This window comes from Gorilla gorilla, chromosome 16 (genome assembly GCF_029281585.2).
Source record: "Gorilla gorilla gorilla isolate KB3781 chromosome 16, NHGRI_mGorGor1-v2.1_pri, whole genome shotgun sequence".
Classification (NCBI taxonomy): Eukaryota; Metazoa; Chordata; class Mammalia; order Primates; family Hominidae; genus Gorilla; species Gorilla gorilla.
The window spans coordinates 33,838,488-33,865,298 of record NC_073240.2 but is presented as its reverse complement, the minus strand read 5'-3'; the positions used below and the strand labels follow the sequence as shown (position 1 = coordinate 33,865,298).

At 40.4% G+C, this 26,811-nt stretch overlaps 1 protein-coding gene and 1 pseudogene across 8 annotated transcripts in view; one reads left to right on the top strand and one right to left on the bottom strand.

Annotated features, from left to right (window-relative positions):
- FMN1 (formin 1) overlaps positions 1–26,811 on the top strand; it is a 423,460-nt gene that overhangs the window by 159,869 nt on the left and 236,780 nt on the right. For all 8 annotated transcript variants that reach the window (XM_031002405.3, XM_055363225.2, XM_031002406.3 and 5 more), the window contains one exon: positions 26,615–26,676. In XM_031002405.3, the coding sequence (XP_030858265.3) occupies positions 26,615–26,676 (62 nt within the window). The remainder of the gene's footprint in view (positions 1–26,614; positions 26,677–26,811) is intronic.
- LOC134757339 (heterogeneous nuclear ribonucleoprotein A1-like) lies at positions 21,607–22,628 on the bottom strand (annotated as a pseudogene).

Below are 26,811 nucleotides of genomic sequence, written 5' to 3'. Positions count from 1 at the left end.
AGGCAAGAGATTATATTTGCACAGGAGGTGGTGGCTTGGACTGTAGTTGCAGTGATGGAGGTAGTAAAAAAATAATCAGATTCTGGATTTTTGAGGCAGAGCCGTCAGGATTTCCTGATCTGTTGGAGGTCAGGGAGAAGAGTAAGGGATGACATCAGGGGTTTTATTTGTTTTGAGACAAGGTCTTTCTCTGTTGCCCAGGCTAGAGTGCAGTGGTGCAATTACAGCTCACTGCAGCCTAGGCTTCCTGGGCTCAAGCAGTCCTTCTACCTCAGCTTCCTTAGTAGCTGGGACTACAGGCGCGTGACACTGTGCCAAGGTAATTTTTTTTTTTACTTTTAGTAGAAAGAAGGTCTTCTATGTTGCCAAGACTGGTCACAAACTCCTAGGCTCAAGCAGTCTTCCTGGAACCCTTGGCCTCCGAAAGTGCTGGGACGTCAGGGTATTTGACCTGAGCAATAGAAGCATGGAATTGCCATGGACTGGAGAGGATGACCGTGGGTGGAGCATGTTTAGGGGGAAGGTTAGGCATCATTTCTGATATGTTAAACTTGAGATGTCAATTTGACATGTATGAGGAAATGTTGAGCAGATATTTGGATTTATGAGTGTGGCATTGAGAAACGGAGCTCTAGGTGTATATTGGGGAGTCATTTGTACATGTAAAACTGGTGTTTAAAACTTTGAGACTGGATGAGATGGTGAACGTAGAGGAGAAGAAGAACCAGGACTGACCCAGGGGACCTGCAACAGAGACTGAGATGAAGAGGAGAAATGAGAAAGCCTCCAGTGAGGCAGGAGGAGAACTAAGAGACTACGGAGCTCTGAATGCTACATGAGGGAAAGTGTACCAAAGAGAGGGTGAGTGTGCCGTGTGATAGAGCAAATGAAGTAAGGAGTGAGAATTAACCATTGAATTTGGAAGCCTGGACAATACTGTGATATTCACGATGAAAGAGTGTTGGAGCTGTCAGGATAAAAGTTTAATTTGGAGTGGGTTTAAAAGAGAATGATAATTGGAGACAGTATGTAGGTGACTTTGAGAGATTTTGCTACAAAGGAAAAAAAAATAAGGAGGTAGCTGGTGGGACAAATAAGATCAAATGAAAAATTTCATTTTGTTTTAATGAAGGTGGAAAAAATAAAGACATTTTTGTATGCCAGAAAGAAGGTTCTGGTAGAGAGGGAAAATTTGATGTAGGAAGAGGGAAGTCCTGGAGTGATACTTTCAAGACAGTAAGAGGGATAAGAGCTTCTGTACTAAGACGGGTTGGCTTTGATAGGAATGTGGACAACCACCTCTAGTAATAGGTCTAAGGACAAGGACTGTGGTAGGCAGGAGGATGTGCAAGTTCTTCAGTTTCATCAGTCAAGTTGGAAGCAAAGTTATCAGTTAAGAGCGAAGATGAGCCAGGTGTTGTGGCTCACGCCTGTAATCCCAGCACTTTGGGAAGCTGAGGTGGGCAGATCACAAGGTCAGGAGATCAAGACTATCCTGGCTAACACGGTGAAATCCCTTCTCTACTAAAAATACAAAAAATTAGCCGCGTGTGGTCGTGCGCACCTGTAGTCCCAGCTACTCGGGAGGCTGAGGCAGGAGAATGGCGTGAATCCAGGAGGCGGAGCTTGCGGTGAGCCGAGATCGCGCCACTGCACTCCAGCCTGGGTGACAGAGCGAGACTCCATCTAAAAACAAAACACAAACAAATGAAAACGAAACAGTAATAGTAAAACAGCAGCTAGCCATATGTAATACTGCATGCCTATATGCCAGGCACTTCTGCAAGTGTTGAACAAATACTTGATAATCTAAACCTCACAATGACCTTGTGAAGTAGGAATCATCATCATTCCCATTTACAGATGAAGAAACAAGACACAGTAGTAAAATAACCCCCCCAGGTCCCACTGCTTGTAAATGGTAGCTAGGATTTGCAGCAGGCCTTCTGGGTATGGAATCTGTTTTCTTAATTGTGTGGCTTTACTGCGTCAGCTCTGTGACTCCATCTACAGTAGTCATGATCCGTCTGTAAAGTGAAATCAACTCATCAATGCTTGATTGGAACCGAGGGTTATGCTCATAAACCTGGAATACTTTGTATAAGTTATTTTAATTGTGCAAATAACACCAGAGATGGTCCTCTACATATGATGGTTTGACTTAATGATTTCTTGACTTTACAATCGGTTTATCAGGACATAACCCCAATGTAATTTGAGGAGTATCTGTAGTTTTCTGCAGAAAAATTAGAAAATACAAGGGCATACACACAAACAGAAGAAAATAATTCACTGAACTTTTTAATAAGTATGGAGTATTAGAAGATTAATGGATAGTATTTAAGAAATTCAGTGTTTTTGAACCTTTAAGCTAATATTTATTTTTGCTATTAAAATAACATTGTAATGAATACTTGCATCTACATCTTTGAACATATTCCAGAATTTATTGGAGGGGGATTCAACGAATCAGTCATTAAAACCATGATGTACTCGTTTGGTGTTGGATGCCAGCTACCAAATCAACCTCCCAAAAGGTAGTCTGCTTTTTTCTTTCCTAACTAATGACCCTAAGTGTCCTACAAGTGGAATACTATGGTTAAAACCTCCATGGATTAGAGAAAGTAAGTCAGGTAAAATGCTTAGCACAATTCCTGGTTCGTAGAACACATACAATAACTGTTAATATTAGCAAGAGTTCTAGCAGTAGTAATTATTATTTTTGTTAATGATTGTAACACTTCATGATTACATTTATTGATTTTTAGACAACATCGGGTTTCATGACATAAAAATGTGAAAACATTTTGGAAACAAGTAGACAAAAAATTGATACATTACTGCTTTATCAATATTTCTTTGCTTACCAACAAGGTTGAACATTTGTTCATATATTTACAGGACATAGAAACTTGATGACTGTGACTTCCTATTTCTATGACATCTGTTACCACAGTAACTAATGCAGTCAGTGGGAATATATGAATTTCATGAGCCTGGCCCTCCAGCTTGCCAGTCGTGAGAGCCAGAGGGAATGGAGCAGCCTGAGGCTGTATCACCTGATGGCTGGATGCATCTGGCTGCTTATTCAGCTGTGGCTCCTTTATTAGGGACAGCTGTGAACGCGGCTCCAGGAGTTGCCTTCATGAAATGAAGCATATGATGACAACTGGAAGAAGAGGACGAGTACATATTGCTAAAGGTTTAATGGGCATAGTAATGGCCAAGTGGAAAAAAACCTGTGGGTGGGGATGAATTGGTGCTGACTGGTCATGCCACGAGGTCTGTATTTCAGGAAACCACTGATTGGGGCGGCTCCTCTGGAGAGGACTGGGCCTGAGTCAGATCTGCCCTGTGGATTGCAAGTCCTCTGTGAAGTTTGTGCTCTCAGGTGCATCAGAAGCAGACCCTCTCCACAGTGCTGGCTCCTTCTGATGGTAGAAACCTTAGGCTTGTGTATCATGATGGCTTTTTGTCTTCCTCGATGGACATTTATTGAGTTTGGATAGTATGCTGTGGAGATTAAGAGTATATAGATTCTGGAGTTAGGCTTCCTGGGTTCAAATCCTGGCTGTATTTCTTATTACCTGTGTAAGCTTGGGCAACCATTTAAGCTGTTTGTGCCTTGATCTTTTTGACTTCTAACACGGATGTGGTAATAATAATAATAATTCCCACACAGGGAGTTGAACAGTGGGAACACATGGACACAGGGAGGGGAACATTGCACACCAGGGCCTGTCGGGGGGTGGGGTGGGGTGGGAAGCTAGGGGAGGGACAGCATTAGGAGAAATCCCCAATGTAGATGACCGGTTCATGGGTGCAGCAAACCACCATGGCACGTGTATACCCTATGTAATAAACCTGCACATTCTGTGCATGTGTTCCAGAACTTAAAGTATATTAATAAAACTCCCACATAAGGTTTATATAGATTATTTGAGTTTATATATTTTATCTAATGTATAATACACATTTTCTGCACCTGAAATTAGGATGTGTTTTACAATGGGCATTTTACAATATAATTTACAGCAGTTTTACTTTCTTTTCGGTATGTAAATACTGATGCATCTTAGAGTCAGTGGTGTTCTTGTATATGAAGAAATAGGGCATTTGTAAACATTAAAACATGGTTTGGCGAAGTAAAATTCTATGTCAGTGTTATCATTTGTTTGGTTTTGTGACTGAAACCAGATCCTAATGTCCCCATTAAACCAATAAGGCATATTTATTGCAAGCCCCTTATCCTTGCATTGTGAGAGCTCTTAACACAAAACTTCAGTAAGTCAGAACATAGATCCATAGAGTGACGTGATTTTTCAGTTCTTTGGGGATTCAGGAATACATTATGTGACTTCCAAGATAAACTTTTCCAGTCACATTTATCTCTTGACCTACCAGTTCTCTGGTCTCTGTTTTCTTTTAATGAACACTGGGATAACCCATTCCAAATTCCGGCCTCTACTCACTTCCAGTGGTGATTCTTTTTCATTTCAGTCAGCTAATACTATCTGCATGTAAATTCTGGCTCTTATATTTACTTAACACAGTTTTAGTTTTTTGTTTGTTTATTTTCGAGGTGCAGTCTTGCTCTGTCGCCCAGGCTGGAGTGCAGTGGTGCGATCTCGGCTCACTGCAAGCTTTGCCTCCCGGGTTCATGCCATTCTCCTGCCTCGGCCTCCCGAGTAGCTGGGACTACAGGTACCCGCCACCACGCCCAGCTAATTTTTTTTATTTTTAGTAGAGACGGGGTTTCACCGTGTTAGCCAGGATGGTCTCGATCTCTTGACCTCGTGATCTGCCTGCCTCGGTCTCCCAAAGTGCTGGGATTACAGGCGTGAGCCACCGCACCTGGCCTTTGAAAAGATAAATTATAACATTCCTTTTTCTACCTACCAACTTCTATCATTCTGGCTTTTTCCCACAGTTCTCCCAAACCACAGATCCCTTCTTCCTCAGGGGCTTAATTCCAGACATCTTTTTCTTTGTGTCTATCAGCTGTTGCTGTCTTCACTTCCTTCTCTGAGACACTGAGATTCTGTAATGCTGCATTCTCGGTGATATCTTTGATTTCTTTACCCCATTGCCTTCTATAGCAGCCATCTGGTAAACCCTAGTCTTGAGAGATCCAAACGTTTGGCTCTTCCTACCTTTGTCTAGACTACAAAAGCTATTGAGGAAAACTAATACAACTGTCAAGGTTCTGCCACTGTGGATTTGTGGTTTCTAGTTACAAACAGGTCCTCCATCCCTAGCGTGTGTTCCTAGTCTACACGCGACTCTCAACAGCTGCTATTTCAAGTATTTTCCATCTCCCTCAGAACATCTAGCTCTTTCTCTCCCTTTACCCTGAGCATTTGACCTCATTTAAAAGCCATAAAGAGGCTTCAGAGTATGGTAGAAAATACATTAGAAAGGTCAGGAGACCTGTGCTCTGCTGAACAGCCATGTGATTTTTTTTCCTTGTGTGTTCATAAAATGTGTTTCCACCTGCATATGGAGCTGAGATTCTCTATGCTGTAAATCAAATGAGTCAGTTTATTTGGGTATTCATTTCTTAGTTTCTTTATATGTATTTTGAGGAAGGGGGTTAGTCTAAGTGACCTCTGAGACTCTGTCCTTAAGATTCTGATTTTTCTGGTATTATTTAAGTGTATTTCTTCAAACCAGCTTCAATTTGCAGATAGATATTACTTCTGACAATGTCATTTCTTAGGTGAAACATTCTTACTTGTCACAGACACCAGGAAGTTGTGTTCTTTTTGTGGTGGCAAATTTATCTGTTTTATATTTTATTATTTTCAAACTAGTGAAAATGACTTGTTTGCAGTAGCGTCGGATCAATAGGAGGGAGGGAGCATTTGAAGAAACTTAAGAAGTATTTTGTTTCTGTATTAGAGTTAATCAAGAGTTTGCCTTGAGCCTCAGACTGGGGCATCTGGGGAAGAAGAATGTGTTTTCTGACCAGGTTCTACCTCACAGATTGGATAGGGCACGTGGCCAGCAGCCCCTTGAGGTTTGCTACCAGACGAAACCGAACAGTTCTATGAAATGAGCTGATATCCTTCACATGCTGCCCAGATGGTGCATTTCAAAAATGATCTCACAGATTATCTTGAGTTTTGCCAGTAAAGTGGGATTTCCAAAAGTATCTTGCCTTTTTAAAATTTTTTATTTATTTATTTATTTTTATTTTTATTTCTGTTTTTTCCTCTGTAGTTCTTTATATGTGTTTTCCAGCATTTGAGCATTATTTCCAGTTGCTAGCATTTCAGGGGAACTTGTGTAGGGTAAGGAAGAACCCAGTTCCTTTATATTAGCTCTTGGCTCACTGCAGAGTTCACTTTTGTGGCCTTATCAACTTGGATAGCAGAGAGCTTGGAGTGAGAGTCAAATGTAGGAGCTTACTTTTTATAATCTATATACACGTGTCACTTTCTGGGCTTCCCCAGATTTCACTGTTTGTGGATAACTTACAAATGCAGTTCTTGACTTTGGATGTCTATCAGAGTCACCTGGAAAGCTTTTAAAAATTCCAGTTCCTAACACGCATCTCATGCCAATTAAGTCTATGTCTAGGGCTGGAATCCAGACGTAAGTAAATTTTAAACCTCCCCAGGTGATTCTAATATGTAGTCAATGTTTAAAGCCACTGGGATAAAGGCTTTATGGGGGTAGGGATTAAATAGGTTGGCTCATGGAGAAGTTTTGACTGGCCCAAGTGAGCTGATTGTTTCTTCAGTTCATCTGTTCTCATTTTGATGCTAGTAACACTGTAGCGGGATCACAGGTAGTGGTGAGATGTGGATGACTGATTTTCAGAAGCCTGTTAGTACAACCCTTGAGTAGCAACTGTATTTTGGCTGTGAATCAGTGTGTGCTTTTCTTCATATGCTCTTGTCTGTGATATTTCTAACCCTCTACAAGAAGGGACAACAGGTGCTGTGTATATTCGTGTGTGTGTGTCTCCATTTCATTTGTTCTTTTATTGTTTATCCCGTTCACTTTGAACACTAGATCGTTTCTCACTGTATCAGTTATGAGAAAGTCAGTTATCAGGAAAGATCAGATTACTTGGGGGAAAAGCAAAGCTAAAACTGCTACCATGAAGCAACAACAAAACCCAGAAGATTTGAAAAGGGCACGTTAAACTGAAATGTCTAAAACTAGTGTTTCTGGCTGTCTGTGATTCTAGTTGGCTCTGTTTCCACCTGTGTGCAAACGCAGTCCCCAATTTCTTTAAATTCCTGGCCCATTGTATACAGTTCTAAGAATATTGAAGAGTTCCTAGAGTTGCCAGATAAAACACAAGAAGTGAACTGAGTGAATGAGTAATTACTTAGTATATTTCAAATACTCAATGGGACACACTTATACTAAAAAATTATCTGTTATTATTCTGAAGTTTACATTTAACTGAGCACCCTGTACTTCTATTTTCTAAATTAAAATAGAAAACAGGTATAGCTCATACCTCCTGGCACCCTGTGGAGGTATGGGCTAGGCTTCTGGACTAGAAGACCAGAGTGCTGTCCATATTTTCTGGCCTGTGTACTCTTGATGTGAGCCTACCTCTTCCCATATTTCTATAGGAAGCTGTTGCTTACTTTTCTATTCCTAACTTTTCCATTAAAAAAAAATATGTCTGTTAGGTTTTCTGGTCTTTAGTGTTAGGATTGAGAGATGCAGATTTAAAAACAGCACCCCCACACTCCACACAAATTCAGATCTTAAATTTTGAATGGTAGGAGCAATGCAAAATAGGACCTTATTCTTAGAGGCAGTAAGCCCAGTGACAGCTGCAGTATGTTACATATTTTGGAGTACTTTTCCACCACGTGGGAAATGCAAGTGTCCTGTCTCCCTTAGAAACCTGGGCAGGTAGCCTGGCCTCCTGGGTACTTGTCTGGCCTGGTTTACTAGAAAATTCCACTCTCTGTCGAGTTAAATCTGGCTGACTTTCACCTGCCTCTTAAGAGACTGACCTTCACCTCTCTCTCCTGAGGTTCATTTTGTCAGCTTTAAATAAAGGACTCTGTCAGTTATTGAGTCAAAGCACAAGCTAAGGACAGAGATTCTTCTACCATTTTCAGTCAAGTCAACCAGTGCTTACATATGCATTATATAATCATGATATAAAATCATATATGTATTATATGAGGAATATGTTTTTTCTTACAAGTACTTTATATATTGTTTGAGTATACATTCTGTTTGAGGTAGGCAATTTTTTCCTCACTGATTATAAGGCTAAACCTACTCTTATAAACAGAAATGTGTGTGTGTGTGTGTGTGAAAATTTGGACATATCCTCCAATGTCTATAAAGAAGGATCCTGAATAGTTTCAAACAAATAGAATAAAGTAGAGTTAGTATTTATATATTAACCATCTATACTTAAACTTTTTATCATATTTTCTTTAGATTTTTAAAACCAGTGTTGAGGCCCCTTTTGTTACCTCCCTTTATTCAATTTCTCTGCCTCTTTCCCCAGAGATGGTTAACTCTCCCAGCATTCATGTGTGGCTACCACCATGCAGAACTCTGTGGGTTGCTGTTTACAATCAACCTGTGTGTGTGTGTGTGTGTGTATTCCTAAGCAATATATAGCATGGGTTTTTTAAACCCCATTCAGATGCTGTCACAGTATAAGTTTTGAGAGCCATATCATCGTAAACATTACCAGTTTTATCTCCTTTTCCAATTCTTACATCTCTTTTCTTAGCACATTATCTCACGCCTCTAGTTTAATGTAGGAAAATGTGGGTGATGGTGTGCATTTTAAATCGTGCCTCCTGAAGTTTTCCCGTTACTTTCAAAGTTTGTTGAAAGTTCTTGATAGATATTCTGAATCTGATTCTCTTCTATTCTAACTTAGCTAAGAAGTTTTTTTTCTTTTTAAAATCAAAGAATGATGTGGAGCCTTACCTGTGTCATTCTGTATCGTTTTGAGATTTTGAGATACAATAGGTTTTCTCCAGTAGTATGTTAATGTGAGATACTACTGATAAATTTTCAGATAATATATAGTTCCTACATTCTTAGAACAAACGCCGCGTAATTGCTTTCTTGATTGGTTGGGTTTCACAAATTGCTGAAATAGATTTGTTAATTTTAGGTTTTTAAAGTTTCTTTTAATTGTTTTTAGCTTATCATTTTATTGTGGATTTTAATTTAATTGCATTATACAAAGCATAACTTTTGCATGGCCTGTGTTGACAGTATTTGAAGAATTTTTGAAAGGTTTTCTTTGTGAATCATCAATTTTTTGCAAATATGTCAGTGATATATTTTGAAAATATATGTTCCTGAAAAAGATACATGTTGATTTGTTGGTTCTGGGGTATATATAATCAAGATTGTTGATTGTGTCAGTCATTATGTTTTTATTTGCTTGATCTATTAATTTCTGGTAGAGGGATATTTCATGTCATTTAGATTAATTTTGTTATTGAATTTCTCTCAGCTTCTTTTGCTTCATAGATTTTAAGTGTATTATGTTAGTTCTGTTCAACTTCATGATTGTGCTCACTACCTAACTTAGGAAATAAAACATTACAAATGTATTTGAAGCCTTCTATATGCCCTACCCCAGCCCCGTGGGTAAAATTGTTATTAATCCCATGTTTTATACTTACAACAATAATGTATAAAGTCTCAAAACAGTGGATACCATGGTTTTTATGTGTTTCATGAGGCTACAAAACGGCTTCCACTATGTATATTTTGGCAGCTTTTTCTCTCAAAATAATATGTTAGATTTATCTGCATTCGTATGCATAGCTGTATTTCATTCATGTTAATATCAGCATAATATCACTCTGAGTGAATGTACATCTTAATTGCTTGTCTATAGTGCTGGTGATGGAAATTTAACTTTATTCCTATTTTTCACTGTTAGAAACAATGGTTCCATAGCGGTGTTCTTAATATTTGTATTAATGTGTAAATGCTTCACTAGAGGATGAACATTGGAATGGAATGTCTGATTTTACTTATGTGCACCTTTACATTTGAAAGATATTGTCAAAATGTTCTCTAAAGTGATTGTTGCAGTTAATGCTCCCATCAACAATGTGTAGAATTCTAATGCATTCTCACCAGCAGTTAGTATTAGCAGACTAATTAATATTTTTAAATTGGGGCCAGGCGCGGTGGCTCACACCTGTAATCCCATCACTTTGGGAGACCGAGGTGGGCGGATTGCGAGGTCAGGAAATCAAGACCAACCTGGCTAACACGGTGAAACCTCGTCTCTACTAACAATACAAAAAATTAGCCAGGCATGTTGGCGGACGCCTGTGGTCCTGGCTACTCAGGAGGCTGAGGCAGGAGAATGGCATGAACCCAGTAGGCGGAGCTTGCAGTGAGCCGAGATCGCGTCACTGCACTCCAGCCTGGGGGACAGAGCGAGACTCCACATCTCAAAAAAAAAAAAAAAAAAATCTGATAGGTGTGAAATAGTATTCCCTGTAGTTCTAATTTGCGCTGTCCCGAGGACAAGTGAGATTGTGTCTTTTTGTATGTTTATATGTTTATTAGCCATTTGGAGTTTATCTTCCATAAATTTACTGTCCTTTTGTTAATTTTTCTAATGGTTGCTATCCTTTTTATTTAACTCTAGCTCTTTATTCTGGATGCTAACGTTTTGTTGGTTATATGCTTTGCAAATGTCTTCTCCATTTATGTGGCTTCTCAGTTTCTCCTGCCATCTTTCAACAGACACGATTCTGGTATATTTTAATATGGCTGAATCACTAGAAGTGATTCTTGTGTATGGTTTTGAAGTATGAATATTTTTCTTAAATGTGGCTTTAAAAAATAGTGTATCCCTCCCCCACAAATTTCAATGCAACCTCAAATCACATATTATGTTTCCATATGTTGCTTGGCTTTATTTATATGCTTCCTTTTGTACTCTGTTTTTTGGTATTTTTTTCTATCAGTGTGTCAGTGCCAGGGTCTCTTCAGTATTTGCTCTTTCCTATTATCCTTTCTTGCACCATGCTGCACTTTCAGTTAATTATTCAGTATCTTTTACTCACAAACTCCTTCCTTGACTGTACCTGAGTTTATTCAGCTTTTGCACCTTTTATTTCAATGACTGTTGAGTATTTTCTTTCTAATATTTCATAATTTTACAATCACCTACTATTGTTTCTTGTCTTTTAGTGTGTTGCTACTATCATTATTGTTTATGATGATGATTATTCTTGCCTTTATTTTGGTAAGGATTCTAAACATTACTAAAATATTTTCATATGTTTCAGATTTAAATTTGCATTGGGTGATGTCATGTTTCAATTGTTGATTGTGTTGCCTATCTCGATGCTTAGGTTTCTTCTTATGTTTTGAAAGTTTGGCTTGAAGGCTCGTGATCTATAGGATGATTTTTTTTTTTTTAAGTTTCCCCCTCCCCTTCCCCTTTACCCTTATTTGTTTTACAGTTGTCTTACCTGGTAAGACCCCCAGACTAAGTCGCTCTTATAATAGCGTATTGGGTTCCCTAGCCTGAGGGTGGTATGTGAATGTTGCAGATTTAGTCGGCTGGTGACAGGGATAGATGGATTTGAGGTTTGGTCTTTTTTTTGGGGGGGTGGGGGTGGGGGAGGGGGATCATGATCTTGCTCTGTCACCCAGGCTTGAGTGCAGTGGTGCGATCATAGCTCACTTCCACCTAGAAATTCTGGCCTCAGGAGATCCTCCCACCCTCTGCTACCCAAAACACAGGGATTACAAGCTGCAGCCACTGTGCCCCAGCCGAGACCCCCAGGCAGCAGTTGACAACCTCTTCCAACTTCCCTTTCCCATCTGGAAACTACAGCTGTGTCTCAGTCCCTTTTTCTAGGCAACAAGTCTGGGCCTGGCTTCCTGCCCCATGTTAGTGCTGTCAGTCCCTTTTACTCTGCAGTAACTTGACTCCAGGATGTCCTGCCTGCCCTGCCTGCCAGAGGAACTGGGGCACAGCAGGCCAGAGCTTCAGGCCTGAAGTGCCACTTACTGGTTTGTCCCATTTCTATTTCTCAAAGATGTAATTCTGCTTTGGTACTTGTCTGTGTCTTTTACTTGCTTTATGTTATAATTTTCATTGTTATATAGGCTTAGGAGGGAGCTAAAAAATGTGAACCTTTAACAACTGGAGGTCTGTTGGGACACTTTTAACTTTTTTAGTAACATCAGATTGGAAGTTCCTCTTATTTGTTCTGATATTTCTCAGCTAGTTACCATATCCATACTAGTCCACTTTTCAAATCAAGGAAAAGTGGTTGTTGTAGTTTGGCTCATCCTTGTCTCTCCCCAGCCTCCCCTCCATACCCAATCCTTCAAGTCTTGCTGTGGCACTTGGTAGCAAACTTCCAGTTTCAGTATGAAGTACAATTGGCCATTTGTATTCTCGGATTCTGCATTTGCAAATCCAACTAGCGTCAGATTGGAAACATTTGGGAAGCAAATACCAAAACATCATACAAATAAAAAAAGATAAGTATTTACATAGCATTGACATTGCATTAGGTATTTACTATAAGTAATCTAGAGGTGATTTAGTAGGATATGCATAGGTTATACGCAAATGCTACACCATTTTATATATACGGACTCACGGATTTTAGTATCCTCAGGTCCTGGAACCAATCCCTCCCACCAAGGGATGACTTTATTGTGACTGCCACCTAGTGACAGGAGTTGGTTACTTTCGATTGTAGTTGAAATTTTATTCTAGTTAAGTGTGTGCCTTTTCTAGAAGATTTGTTTTATGGCCATTATTTAACTGTTGTTGACTATGATTTTTTAAAACCACATAGGTTAGAAAGGAGATTATAAGTTTTAGGGACCATGTATTCATGGAATTTTAAACTGCTTAGCACCTCTATTATGATTGAACATAAAACAAGGGTAACAGAAAAGAACAGGGTAGAAGGCAGGTTATCCCAGGATTGGCAGCTAGAATTGGACTTAATGACAGTTTTCTCCATGGTAAGGTGTCCATCAAATGGTCTCAGGCCTTGAATACATACTTTTTCAATACAGGTAAAAGTCAGAGATATAGCCACGAATTTCCTGACTTTTTGTATCTCTTTTATATCATCATCCTAGAACATAAAGACTCAATATCTGTCCTGAACTAATTTTTTGAGTATTAAACAATATAAGCCTATTCATGTCTCCCGTTTTATCCTCTTTCCTTAAACCTTTTTCTGTGTGTGTGTGTGTGTGTGTGTGTATGCATAGAGAGAGAGAGAGAAATTGGTGACACTCCACCCCAGTTGTTTGAAGCATCCAAAATGCTATGAGTCTCTAAATTGTTAACTTGACTGAAAACTTACCAAGTGTATTCATCAGCTATTGCTGTAATAATGCTGTGTAACAAACCATGCTAAAATTCAGCAGCTTTCGGTAACAAGCATTTGTTAGCTTAGGTGTAAAGGTCAACTAAGGTTCAGCTGAGCTGGTTTGGGCTTTTTCAGGCTGTTCTTGACTGCTGACTGTGGCTAGGGTTTAAGTCTGCACCATATATCTTTCTCTGGGACCCAGGCTGAGTGAGTTATAGCCACCCAGAATATGTTTTAATTACATGAAATAGCAGGAGTACCGGAGGCAAGTCAAACTATGCAATTAAATTTAAATCCCTTCTTACATCACGTCAGCTTATATTCCACTAGCCAAAACAAGTCATATGGCCAAGGCTTAAAGCCATAGGAAGTATTCTCCATTGCCCAAAAAGAAAGAGGTGAAAGCAGATGAGTATTTGTTAAAGTTCCAGTCGTTCACATCAACATATATAAAATCATCAAATGAAATACAATAAAGTCTTTTAAGAAAACACAGGCTTAAAGGGTTAATACTGGAATATAAATGCCAAAAGCTCTTAGACATTTCAAAGATGCACATCCTGAAAGCCTTTTAAGGTTGGAAATGTGTGCTGTTTCTTTTTATATACGTAATGCTTAGTTCAGTGCCTGGCACACGGAGACACTGAGCACATGCATGAAAGAGGCTAAGTAAGCATAGCGTCTTTTTTTTTTTTTTTTTTTGAGATGGAGTTTCGCTCTTGTCTCCCAGGCTGGAGTGCGATGGCGTGACCTCAACTCTACACCTCCTGGGTTCAAGCAATTCTCCTGCTTCAGCCTCCTGAGTAGCCAGGATTACAGGCACCTGCCACCATGCCCGGCTAATTTTTGTATTTCAGTAGAGACGGGGTTTCACCATGTTGGTCAGGCTGGTCTGGAGCTCTTGACCTGCAGTGATCTACCCACCTCGGCCTCCCCAAATGCTGGGATTACGGGCATGAGCCACTGCGCCTGGCCACATAGTCTTACAGTGACCGAATCTGATGGTGGGGTGGGGGGGTCGTTTTCCCAAGCAATCAGTTCTGTAGTGGAAACTAGCAGCTGGGTATTCCCCAATTCAATAGTGACACTCTTTACCTGGCGATAGTATTTGATACCAGAAGTTTAGGGTTCGGTCCTGCAAGACTGCCCCCCTTTCGGATGCCAGTGACAAGTCTGAGCTTCCAGACCTTCTGACTGACCAACTTCAAGTAGGGGTTCTCACAACCCCAGCCTCTTTAGATTTGGTTACTTTGCTGGAGTTGCTCACAGAGCTCAGGAAAACACATTTCCTGGTTTACTAGAAAGCATAGTGAGAGGTGACGGCATGCTGGCAGCCCTCGCTCGCTCTCGGTGCCTCCTCGGCCTTGGCGCCCATTCTGGCCGCACTTGAGCCCTTCAACCCACCACTGCACCCGTGGGAGCCCTTCTCTGGGCTGGCGGAGGCCGGAGCCGGCTCCCTCCGCTTGCGGGGAGGTGTGGAGGGAGAGGCACTGGACGGGAACCAGGGCTGCACGTGGTGCTTGCGGGCCAGCTAGAGGTCCGGGTGGGCATGGGCTTGGCGGACCCCGCACTCCGAGTGGCCTGCCGTCCCTGCCGCGGGCAGTGAGGGGCTTAGCACTCAGGCCAGCAGCTGCGGAGGGTGCGCCGGATCCCCTAGCAGTGCTGGCCCACCGGTGCTGCGCTCGATTTGTCCCCGGGGCTTAGCTGCCTCCCTGCAGGGCAGGGCTCGGGACGTGCAGTCCGCCTTGCCTTAGTTTCGCCCCGCCCGAGTTTCGCCCCGCCCCGGGCTTCTGCGCTGTCCGAGCCTCCCCGACAACCGCCGCCCACTGCTCCAGGGCGGCCGGTCCCATCGACCGCCCAAAGGGCTGAGGAGTGCGGGCGTATGGCGTGGGACTGGCAGGCAGCTCCACCTGCGGCCCGGTGCAGGATCCACTGGGTGAAGCCAGCTGGGCTCCTGAGTCTGGTGGGGTCTTGGAGAATATTTATGTCTAGCTAAGGGATTGTGAATGCACCAATTGGCACTCTATATCTAGCTCAAGGTTTGTAAATGCACCAATCAGCACTCTGTGTCCCACTCAGGGTTTGTAAATACACCAATGGACACTCTGTATCTAGCTAATCTAATGAGACGTGGAGAACTTTTGTGTCTAGCTCAGGGATTGTGAATGCACCAATCAGCATCCTGTCAAAACAGACCAATCACCTCTCTGTAAAACAGACCAATCGGCTCTCTGTAAAATGGACCAAGCAGCAGGATGTGGGTGGGGCCAGGTTAGAGAATAAAAGCAGGCTGCCGGAGCCAGCAGTGGTAACCCGCTCAGGTCCTTTTCCGCATGGTGGAAGGTTTGTAATTTAACTCTTTGCAATAAATCTTGCTGCTGCTCACTCTTTTGGGTCCACACTGTCTTTATGAGCTGTAACACTCACCAGGAAGGTCTGCAGCTTCACTCCTGAGCCAGTGAGACTACGAACCCACCGGAGGATCGAACAACTCCAGATGCGCTGCCTTAACAGCTGTAACACTCAACCGCGAAGGTATGCAGCTTCACTGAAGCCAGCGAGACCACCAGCCCACCAGAAGGGAGAAACTCCGAACACATCCGAACATCAGAAGGAACAAACTCCGGACACGCCGCCTTTAAGAACTGTAACAGTCATGGCAAGGGTCCGCAGCTTCATTCTTGAAGTCAGTGAGACCAAGAACCCACCAATTCCGGACACAATGGTACAAAGGATACAGATGGAAGAGATGCATAGGACAAGGTACGGGGGAAGGGCCGTAGAGCTTACATTTCTTCTTGGGTACACCACCCTCCGGGAACCTTTTCGTGTTCAGCTGTCCACAAGGTTTCTGAACCCAGTCCTGTTGGGTTCTCACGGAAGCTCTATTATGTACGCATGGGTGATGAAATCATTGGCCATTGGTGAGCGACTCAACCTTCAGCTCCTCTGCCCTCCCCATAGGTTGGCAGGTGGGACTGAAAGTCCCAACCCTCTAATCATGTCTTGGTCTTTCAGATGTCCTGCCCCCATCCTGAAGCTACCTACAGGCTTCCAGTTATTGGTCAATCATTAAGATTAAAAAAAAGACATCACTTTGGAAAGTGTAAGGATTTTGGAAATGGGGTCAAGGACCAAATACAAATTTTGCAGTATCACACACAGTAATCTCATGCATAAGGTCTCTGCCTTCACGACCTGATCACCTCCCAAAGGCTCCATCTCCTAGTACCATCACCTTAGGGGGTAGGATTTTAACATAATTTTTTTTTTTTTTCTTGAGAGGTAGTGTCGCTCTGTTGCCCAGGCTGGAGTGCAGTGGTGTGATCTCGGCTCACTGCAACCTCCACCTCCTGGATTCAAGTGATTCTCCTACCTCTGCCCACCGAGTAGCTGGGATTACAGGCGCGAGCCACCACACCCAGCAAATTTTTGTATTTTTGTTAGAGACTAGGTTTCGCCATGTTGGCCAGGTGGTCTGGAACTCCTGACCTCAGGAAATCCGCCCGCCTCAGTCTCCCAAAGTGCTGGGATTACGGGCGTGAGCCACTGCACCCAGCCCATCATATGGATTTTAGTAGGACACAAACATTCAAACCATAGCGGTAAGAAACTAGTGGCTTGGAGAATTGGAAGTTTCCCCCCCCATCTTTTGATAGTGACATTTTTATATTTTTGCCTAAGAAGATTCTTATGTGTTGAATGAGGAAAGGTTGAGAGTTACAATTCCTAAATTCATGGGATTTCTCCCAGTTATTGTCCAATATTTTATTTTTCTGATATAGAAATTAGGCTCCTTTCTGTAAGTTATTGAACAACATAGTAGGTTCACTCATTGATAATTCACTTCTTTTTTTAAAAAAAAAATCAACTGTATTTTTAGAGTAGTTTTAGGTTGATAGAAAAATAGGGCGGAAAGTAGAGTTCCCTCTCACCGTCTACTGCGCCCACATACCACAATTTCCCTTAGTATTAGCATTCTCCATTGGAGTGGTACATTTGTTACAGTTGACCCAATACATTATTATTAACTAAAGTCCACAGTTTACATTAGAATTGGCTCTGTACTGAACATGGATTTTGAATAATGTATGACCCGTATCAACTATTATAGTAGCATAGAGTAGTTGCACTGTCCTAAAAACGCCCTGTTGTTCCTCTGATTCCTCCCTCCTCCCAAGGCCTTGGCAACCACTTTTTTTTTTAATTATGCTGTAAGTTCTAGGGTACGGCCTCATCCTTTTTGAGGAGGCAGGGTGAACCCCGGCCACCCCAAATTTGATTCAGATGCCAATATTGATGACCACAGATGCATTATGTGTTTGCACACACACAAGGGCATGAAAAGGTTTATTATTCACATAATGAGACCTCTGGGGAAAGCAAGACAGGCCTCTTAAGCTGGTCCAAAAATGACTTGCAAGAAAAAGTGTAGAAAACTGGCTTGGGGTTTTTATGATGTTCAGCAGATAGCACTGGGCTATGGCTTCTGTGGGCAGTGGTCTGTGTGGTTCAAATCTCCTGTGTCAAAGCCTTTACTATCAGCTTGCCCAGATGTGTGGGACACCGGGGAAGAAGGAGGGGTGAGGCTTAAAAACTGTCAGGAATCAATCATCAAACAATGGAGTTAGATTTCTTACTGTACTTTTGCTAACATATGTGTGGTTGTTGAAGGCCCACTGATAAAAGGTGTTGTATCAACATTACAGGTAACAGCCTCTCACCAGCTGCTAGCCTGAGACACCCAGTTAAAAAGCTCTGCTGGCAGCTGTTGACTATTTTCTCTTTACTTCACTGCCTTTGAATCTACCTCCACTGTTTCTGACAGACATAAAACTGGTTATGCTTTCTTCAAACTGCACAGTTACTAAGGACTGCATTGTTTATAAGCATCTGGAAGGGAAACAGAGGACTTGCAGTGCCCCAAGACCAGGCTGCACACTTTGGTTTCATAAGCTTATTAAATATGAAAGCCCACATTTGATTTTATTCTTAGATTTTGGAGTAAATGACTTGTGACTCTGCCTTACATGAACTGTGACCATCTTTGTCAATGTTAGAAATGGTCAGAGAAGCTTTGTGCATTCGCTCACGGATGAGTTTGTTTGCGTTTGTATTTATCTGTCAGTAATTAGCATATTTTTTCAAATGTCATCCTTTATGCACCAGCTTCTTGAAATATGATACATATTTATACTATTTTTACTATTATTTTGTTATTTTAATGAATTTACTGTTTTTGCTTAAATAAGTCTTATTAAAGCAGTGGTTCTCAAACTTTGCTGTGCATTATAATCACTTGGTAGGCTTGGTAAAGTAGCCTCAGAGATTCCAAGTCAATAAATCCACCGTAGAGGAAAGAGTTTGCATTTCTAAGATGTTCCAGGTGATGCTGATGCTCCTGGTCCAGGGCCCAAACTCCGATCAACACTATCTGGGAAGCATTATCAGTGAAATCATGGGTTTTATGTGTTAGCTTGATAATTTTTCCTAATGCACATTAAAACATTTAACTGTCAAAATAAAAAGTTCAGATACCTACAAAAAATGACCTTGCCGGTGTGTGTGCTAAGTTGTGGAAGCACTGATTGAGTATCGTCCAAGTATAATTCAGAGGAATGATTTTTTTCTTTTAAGTCACATATGTACTTGAAAATACAACAATGTGAGGTAGTGGGTAAAGGCCAGTGAGAGGCACAGGCCGGACAAATCAGGATCCGCGGGTAGGAGTAGATCCACTTTTTTTTACTCAGTGGAGAATTCAGAAAGTTTCTAATTCCTAACTGTACATAATACAGTTTTGCCCATGTCATGTGCGTTTGTGATGCGGTGGAGGCTTGGATATATGTGTAAGAAAGAGCGCATACATGAAAATCAGGTTTAACCAGAAACTAGTAACTACAGGCCCTGAAGTTCCCTTAGAAAAGACAGACAAATCATAATCACAGAACTTGTTGGTGCCAGCCATTGAAATTCACACCATTCACTCTGACCCCTGGCTCTTCAAACCTCCCTGTGATTACAATTAGCATTCCCCTTTTACAGAATTATGAAAAAAGTTACCCCAAGTTTACGAGTGATTCTGGTAATGGCATAAAGCGAGCACCTTTTAAGTTTACAGAGGCTTGGGGTTTTGTTTGCATCTGCTGCTTATGCAACCAAAAGAACAGCAATAACAAAAACAAGGGAATAAACAAAAACTCTGCAGAGCCAGCACAGGTTCTTTGGGTCTGAATGATATTATTGGCAATTACTAGCATGTGGTTTTAGGAAAGCTGTTCAACCTGAGGAGTTTTCTCATCTGTAAAATAAGTCTTGATATGATAGGGTCTACCTTGTAAATTTGATGTGAGGATGGCAAGAGTTAATCTGCGTAAAGTGCTTAGAACTATTCCTGAAAAATAACCCTCAATAATGTTATCTGTACCCATATGTAATTAGGTAAACTCATTTAATAAGTGATGGACTTCAGCAGTGGTTACTACATGCCTTCTGTGTTTGTGGAATCATCTGTAATTCTGCTCTTCACAAATTGGAGGGCACAAACCTTGTAATGACACCTGGCAGACAGGATGTTTTGTTATTGTGAACTGATCAAAAAGGAAGGTTTGTGCAACATAAAGGGAAGGAACCAATTAGCTAAATACTAGACTAGAAAGAGCTTTCTTTCTACAGAGAAAGTTCTTTCATTTTTTTTTTTCTCCAAAATGTTGAATCCTGCCAGTTAGGAGCCTTACTCCTTTCTCTGTCTTTCATGGACTACATTATTGTTTTCAAAAAAACGTTCTTAAGACTTGTTTCTTGTGGAATAGATTATTTAAATTGATTTAATAACTTCCATTAGGGGCTAATGTGACTTCAAATGAGTCTGCCCTTTTCAACCCTGATGTAGAATTCCCGTTCCTCCTTTTCACACGCTTATAAGGTCCCAGAGCTACTGAATACCAACGCTAGGGTCAAGTTCTCTTTTTAACAAACACACACCTCCTTGGTCTTGAGTTGACACCTCTGCCTCCCCATCCTCACACACACTCAGGCATCTGCAAGCCTCAAGAAGCATTGGGGGGCAGGGGGCTGCCACTAACAAGACACATTTGGAAAGCACTAACTTAGTTTTGACTCATGGACATTATTCTGTAACCTTTATATTCTCTTACTACTCTCTTGTGAACACTCAAAGTGAGCATTCACCAATGCCAGTAGTAAAGGCATTAGCTTCCTCCTTCTATGTGCTGCCCAGGGATTCTGTCATCCTTGTTGGGATGGGAGTGTGTTTCCTGCCACCCGTCACACTGGGACTCTTGGTAAAAATATTTGTTAAAGGAGGAGATGAATCATGCTTTCCTAGATGTTAGCTTTGCAGTAGTCTCCTTCATCGGTTTGTTAATGAATTAGTCATAGCGATATCTGTCACACCCATATAGGTACAATTTACACAAAATGAATCATTTCAAAATATAGTCTGCATAATTTCTATTTAGAATGTAGATGCTATTGTCAAGGTACATAAATTTCGCAAGAAGCTTGGTTTAAGTAGCTTTCCTTTGACTACTTTGTAGAAGCTTGGAATTGGTTAGGGTTTAGATATTTATCATGACATGGGTTGGGACTCAACATTTACACGAGATTAAACTTACTAAGTCACTTTCTGCTTCTTATTTTATGAATTCAGATATTCTGTTTTGCCTATACTGATGTTTGAGAAAACGAATGTAACCAGTTTTCAAAAGAGAAGTATGTTTTCTTTTGTTTAATGTTAGATATGCATAAAGATAATTTCGTAAAAAATATCCAATTTAAAGAATTTTTCATTTAACACCCATATAACACCTCCTTGCTCAATCACAACCCAACTTGGTTCATCTTCTCTTGGAAACCACCATTCTTGTTAGTTTTGTTAATATTAGTGCTTGCTAGTCTTTCTTTTTTTAACAAATGAAAGACATTTATTCAGCTTCATGATCAGACTATTACATTTAGCAATTGATAGCATGGGTGCAGAAAAACCACTGTATTAAAACCCTTTGCTGGAATGCTTTATACTTTCCACAGAACAGAAATTAAAATAGCCTGTTATACAACTAATCACAAATATGGTCCTTAACTCTTTTGCCCATACACAGGAGTATTGTATAAAACGTGTCTTCTTTGTAGCAGCTAGGCCCTGTGCCACCACTGTGCTTTGCTGAGTTCACAAACCTGTTGCAACCTGTAGCTTCCCTGTCGCTTCTCCGGCTCTACTCTCCTGCTAAGCTTTGTTTCCTGGCAGTAATTAAAATCTTCTGCCAGTGCCATAGCTAGTGCTACCCCTATAGCCTCCTTGGTTTTGTGGTTTGGCAAAGTACTGGCTTCCACCGTCATAGGAGGCAGAGTTTTTGCCTCCAAAGTTTTTTCCCTTCATGCATCAAAAATTTGAAAACTGGTGGTTTTAATTGCCAAAATCATTGTAACTTCCACCACCTCCAGTGTTGCTCCCATCATTACCAAATTCATTATAGCCATCCCCACTGCTACCATATCCTCCACCACCACAGCTGCCACTAAAGCCACCATGACCACTGAAGTTTTCTCCATAACCAAAGGTGTCGTTCCCACCAAAACCACCTCCATGGCCACCACGAAAGTTTCCAGAACTACTTTGTCCTCTTTGGCTGGATGAAGCACTAGCCATCTCTTGCTTTGACAGGGCTTTCCTGCCTTCACAGATGTGGTCATTTACAGTATGGTATTTCTGAACGACAGTCTTATCCACAGAGTCATGGTTGTCAAAGGTTACAAAGGCAGAGCCCCTTTTCTTGCCACTGCCTCGGTCAGTCATGATTTCAATCACTTCCATTTTTCCATACTGTTGAAAATAATCTCTGACATGATGTTCTTCAGTGTCTTCTTTAATGCTACCAACAAATATCTTTTTCACAGTTGAGTGGGCACCTGGTCTTTGAGAATCTTCTTAGACAGCTCTCTTTGGTTCCACAATTCTTCATCCACCTTGTGTGCCCTTGCATTCATGGCTGCATCCGCCGCCTCCACAGTGGCATATGAGACAAAACCAAAGCCCCTGGAATACTTGGTGTTTGGATCTCTCATTACCACACAGTTCTTGAGCATTCCCCATTGCTCAAAATGACTCCTCAGGCTCTTATCAGTGGTTTCAAACCCCAACCCTCTGATGAGCAGCTTCCACAGCTGTTCAGGCCCTTTGAGGGACTCTGACGTGTAGACATGACGGCAGTGGGAAGAGAGACAATGCTTCCTTTGGTGCTGTCCACTGACAGAAAGGTTGCTTTTCTTCATAGTTTTGTTACTTATGTATGCCTAAGGTTAGGATTGTTGGTTAAGAAAGCATGACTATCTTTGACTTTATTAGAAAACATCATTGTTCATGGTGATTATACCAGTTTGCACTCCTGCTGTAAGTGAAGTGTATGGAAGTTTCCACTGTTCTGCATCTTCACCAAGGCTCTGTTGTCAGACCTTAAATATTCCTGATTACTAATAAGGAGCACCTTTTAACATAGTTATTATTTGTATATCATCTTTTTAGAGTGCCTGTTGATGCTTTTTGCTCATTTTTCACATGGGCTTCATTTTCTATAGTTTTGTAGGATGCATTTATGTATTTATACTAGATCTTGATTGATGGTGTTGCAAGTATATTCTCCCACTCTGTAGGGAATGTTATCTCTTTTGATGATAGATTGATCTATTGTCAATGTTTCTCTATGATATATTTTAAGAAAAATGAGTTCTTAATTTTAATGTCAAATTTATCAGGTTTTTTCCTATATATATATTGCTTTGTGAATATTAAGAAATCCTTTTTCTATCCTGAGGCTGTAAAATACTATGCTATAAGATAAATTTTATAAGACAATTATTATAACATATTTACAATTTTGGTTTTCACAGTTTAGCACTTAATTGACTTCGAATAGATTATAGTATAAGGTTAGGATCCAGTTTTGTCTTTTTCCGTAAGAAAGGAACAGAATATTTTTTTCCCAGCCAATAGTTATTGAAAAGATCATTCTTTGTGTAACTAATGATCTTCAGTGCTATTTCTATCATATATCAAGTGACCCTAAAATCATGGTATCTTTCTGGACTGTCTATTCTATCTTATTAGCCTATTTGTTTATCCCTGTGTCTGTACCATGCCATGTTAATTACATTGTAAGAATTAAAAATAATTCTCATTAGGAGGTAAGGTAAGTTGTCTTAACTTAGTCTATATTTTCATGCATTTCTTGGCTCTTATTGGCACTTTGCACTTTCATGCTTCCACATGCATTTTAGAATGGGCTCCTTATATTCAAACAAAACAAAACTCAAGAAATTTTGAAGGAATCAGTTTGGGAAAACTCACACCTTTACAATATGAAGTCTTATAAATCGAAAACACGGCTTGCCCACTTGTCTTTCTGCGTTTTTTATTTAGTAAAATATGTCAATAAAATGTTTTTATTTTCTTATATGAGGTCTTTACATATTTCTATTGAGTTTTTTCTGGGTATTTTGTATTTTTAGAAGTACTGTAAGTGTTATGCTTTTCTTTTTTAAACTGCTACTATGAGGATTTTTGTATATTTTTGTTCATAATACCAAGCAACTCTGCTAAACATGCATATTCTAATATTTTATCAGTTGGATCTTTTAGATTTTTCTAGATGTATGAACATAGAGAATAATACCTTCCTTTTGGTCTTTACAATCTATGTAGATTTTGTGTCTTTTTCTCTCATCCATTACATCTGCTAGTAGCACTAGAAAAATGATGAATGTCAACAACAGTAGCAGGTATTGTTGTGTTATGCTGAATCTTACAGGGAAAATATTTACCAATATAATATTTAATGTCAGATTTAAAACAAATTAACATCCTTTTTTGGTGTACTTTTTCTTGAATTTAATGTGTATGGATTCATGTAACAACCACCATAATCAGGACAGAGAATAATATCTAATATCATTCTCCCTAAAATTTCTTTGCTTGCTACCACTTTGTAGTCAACCCCCTCCCCGAACCCCCATCTCTAACCTCTGGCAACTACTACTGTGATCTCTTCTTCATCCCTCTAGATTGTCTTTTCTAGATGTCATATAAATGCTGTTGAACAGTGGTTGGCCTTCTGAGACTGACTTCTTTCACTCTGCATAGTGCCTTTAAGATACTTCATGTTTGCCAGGCACTTTGAGAAGCCGAGGGGGGTGGATCACCTGAGGTCAGGAGTTTGAAACCAGCCTGGCCAACATAGTAAAACCCTGTCTCTACTAAAAATACAAAAATTAGCTGGGCATGGTGGTGGGCTGTAATCCCAGCTACTCTGGAGGCTGAGGCAGAAGAATCGCTTGAACATGGGAGGTGGAGGTTCCGGTGAGCTAAGATCGTGCCATTGCACTTTAGCCTGGGAAACAAGAGTGAAACTCCCATCTCACAAACAAACAAACAAACAAAAAACCCCCAAAAAAAGATTGCTCCATGTTGATGCATATATTCGTCTTTATTGCTGAGTAGTATTCCATCATATGGACATACCATCATTTCTTTATGCATTCACCCATTAAATTAAGCATGTTTACTGGCTTTGAAAATTATTCTACTTCCTTGATCAAGCTACTTAATGTCTCTATGCATTACTATCTTCATCGGTAATGGAGACAATAATGGTACCTACATCATAGGGTTATTGTGGAGATGAAATGAATTGATAAAGTAAGACTTAGAATAATGGCTCATATATAGTAAGTACTCAGCAAATGAAATCCGTTATTATTGTTTTCAATATTAGCAGAGATTTTGAGGTAGAAAATAATTTGACAAGTTCAAGGAATGGCAAGAAAGCCAGTGTACGGTGAAGTATGATGAACAAGGGGAAGGAGTGGTATGAAATGATAGGGAGAGATATGTAGGAACCAGGACATGGAGGTCTTTATGGGCAGCAACAGAGAGCTCTGATTTCACTCTAATTGCGTGAAAAACCAAGGATGAGATGATCTGGTTCATGTCTATGTAGATCACTCAGTCTGCTTTGATGAGCATCAGTTACAGCGGTGCTAAAAGTAGAAGCAGGCACCCTTCCGGAAGTATACTGCTTTAATCTAGCGGAGATGGTGGTAGCTTGGATTATCATGGTGCTGGTGGGGATAATGACAAGTGGTCAATACCAGACCATTCGAGGTATGATTTGGATTTAGAACCCACAGAACTTTCTGATGGATTCACAGCTCAGTGGAGCACCTTCCCCACAACAGTAGAGTTCTATCTAGCCGTAATTATCAGCAGCAACACTACTTTTCTGGCATGGCTTTGCCAATGATTTCCTTCTTCCATTTTTTAATTAAAACACAAACTGTCATGCCTGATTTAGGAAATCTACTTGCAGAAATAGCCTGGCTTTCACACATATTTAAATGAGGTCAGACTGCTTCTTGCTTACTCATACTCATGACCCCAAACACATTTGTAAAATAATTGGCTTATCTCACAAAAATGTGTGCTCATAGCATTTTTGTCTTGTGGTTCTCTGCAGCCTGTATAGTTCCATGACCCCACACACCTAGCATTTCTGCTGGAAATAAAGTTGTCTTGACAGCTGCATGCTTCGCCAGCAGAATGATAGTTTTAGTGGTTGGCTGGAGTTCCTGTGTACACTTGGGACTTATTGTTGAAGTAAACATTATTAGACTCATATTAAAATTGGACCAGAAATTTATTTTTGTCCTTTCAGCCTCAGTTCACCCTAGAATCTCTCATCCAAATGACAAATAGTATTGACTTTCTGAGATAAAGATTAAAATCAGCCCTGGGTGCTTACTTAGCCTTGCATTCAAATGGAGATTTTTTTTTTCTTTTTTGAAACAGAGTTAAAAATAGAGTGCTCTGATCTCACATAGAAAGTTTTCGTTTGTTTCCTGCCCTGTCTGCTCTTAACACGTCTGTATTTGTCCTCTGTGGGGACTAAATTTCCAACTCCTTAAATACAAACTCCTGACCCAGTGTTTATCTGGAACACACTCATCATCCCTTTTCTTTTTCTTTTAACCCTATCCCATCTGCTTAATTTGTGTCTTTTCATAATTCAGCGTTTGCTAAAAGGAAGGAATTTACCTTTTACCCTGAGCTACTTGTCCTATCTTTCTGCAATTTTTAACATCTCTTGTAAGGTTGATGTCAAATTGTGGCATTTATTTTAGTCAGTTTATTTCTAAGAGGACCAGTAGATAAATTTTGTGCTTAGTTTTGTACTTCTTTGTAATTGGCTTCTTTTTTGATTTTACAGAATACCAAGCTGCTATTTTACACTTGAAGAGGGAGCACAAAGAAGAAATTGAAAACCTGCAGGTATGCCTCTTTGATGCTACTGAACGGGTTCTATAGAACTGATACTTGGTTTTCTCCTATGCTGAAGTAAATATTCCTCTTAAGTTGAAGTGTTAAACCAGACAGCATCGCATCTTGCAGCTGCCAGTAGGCACT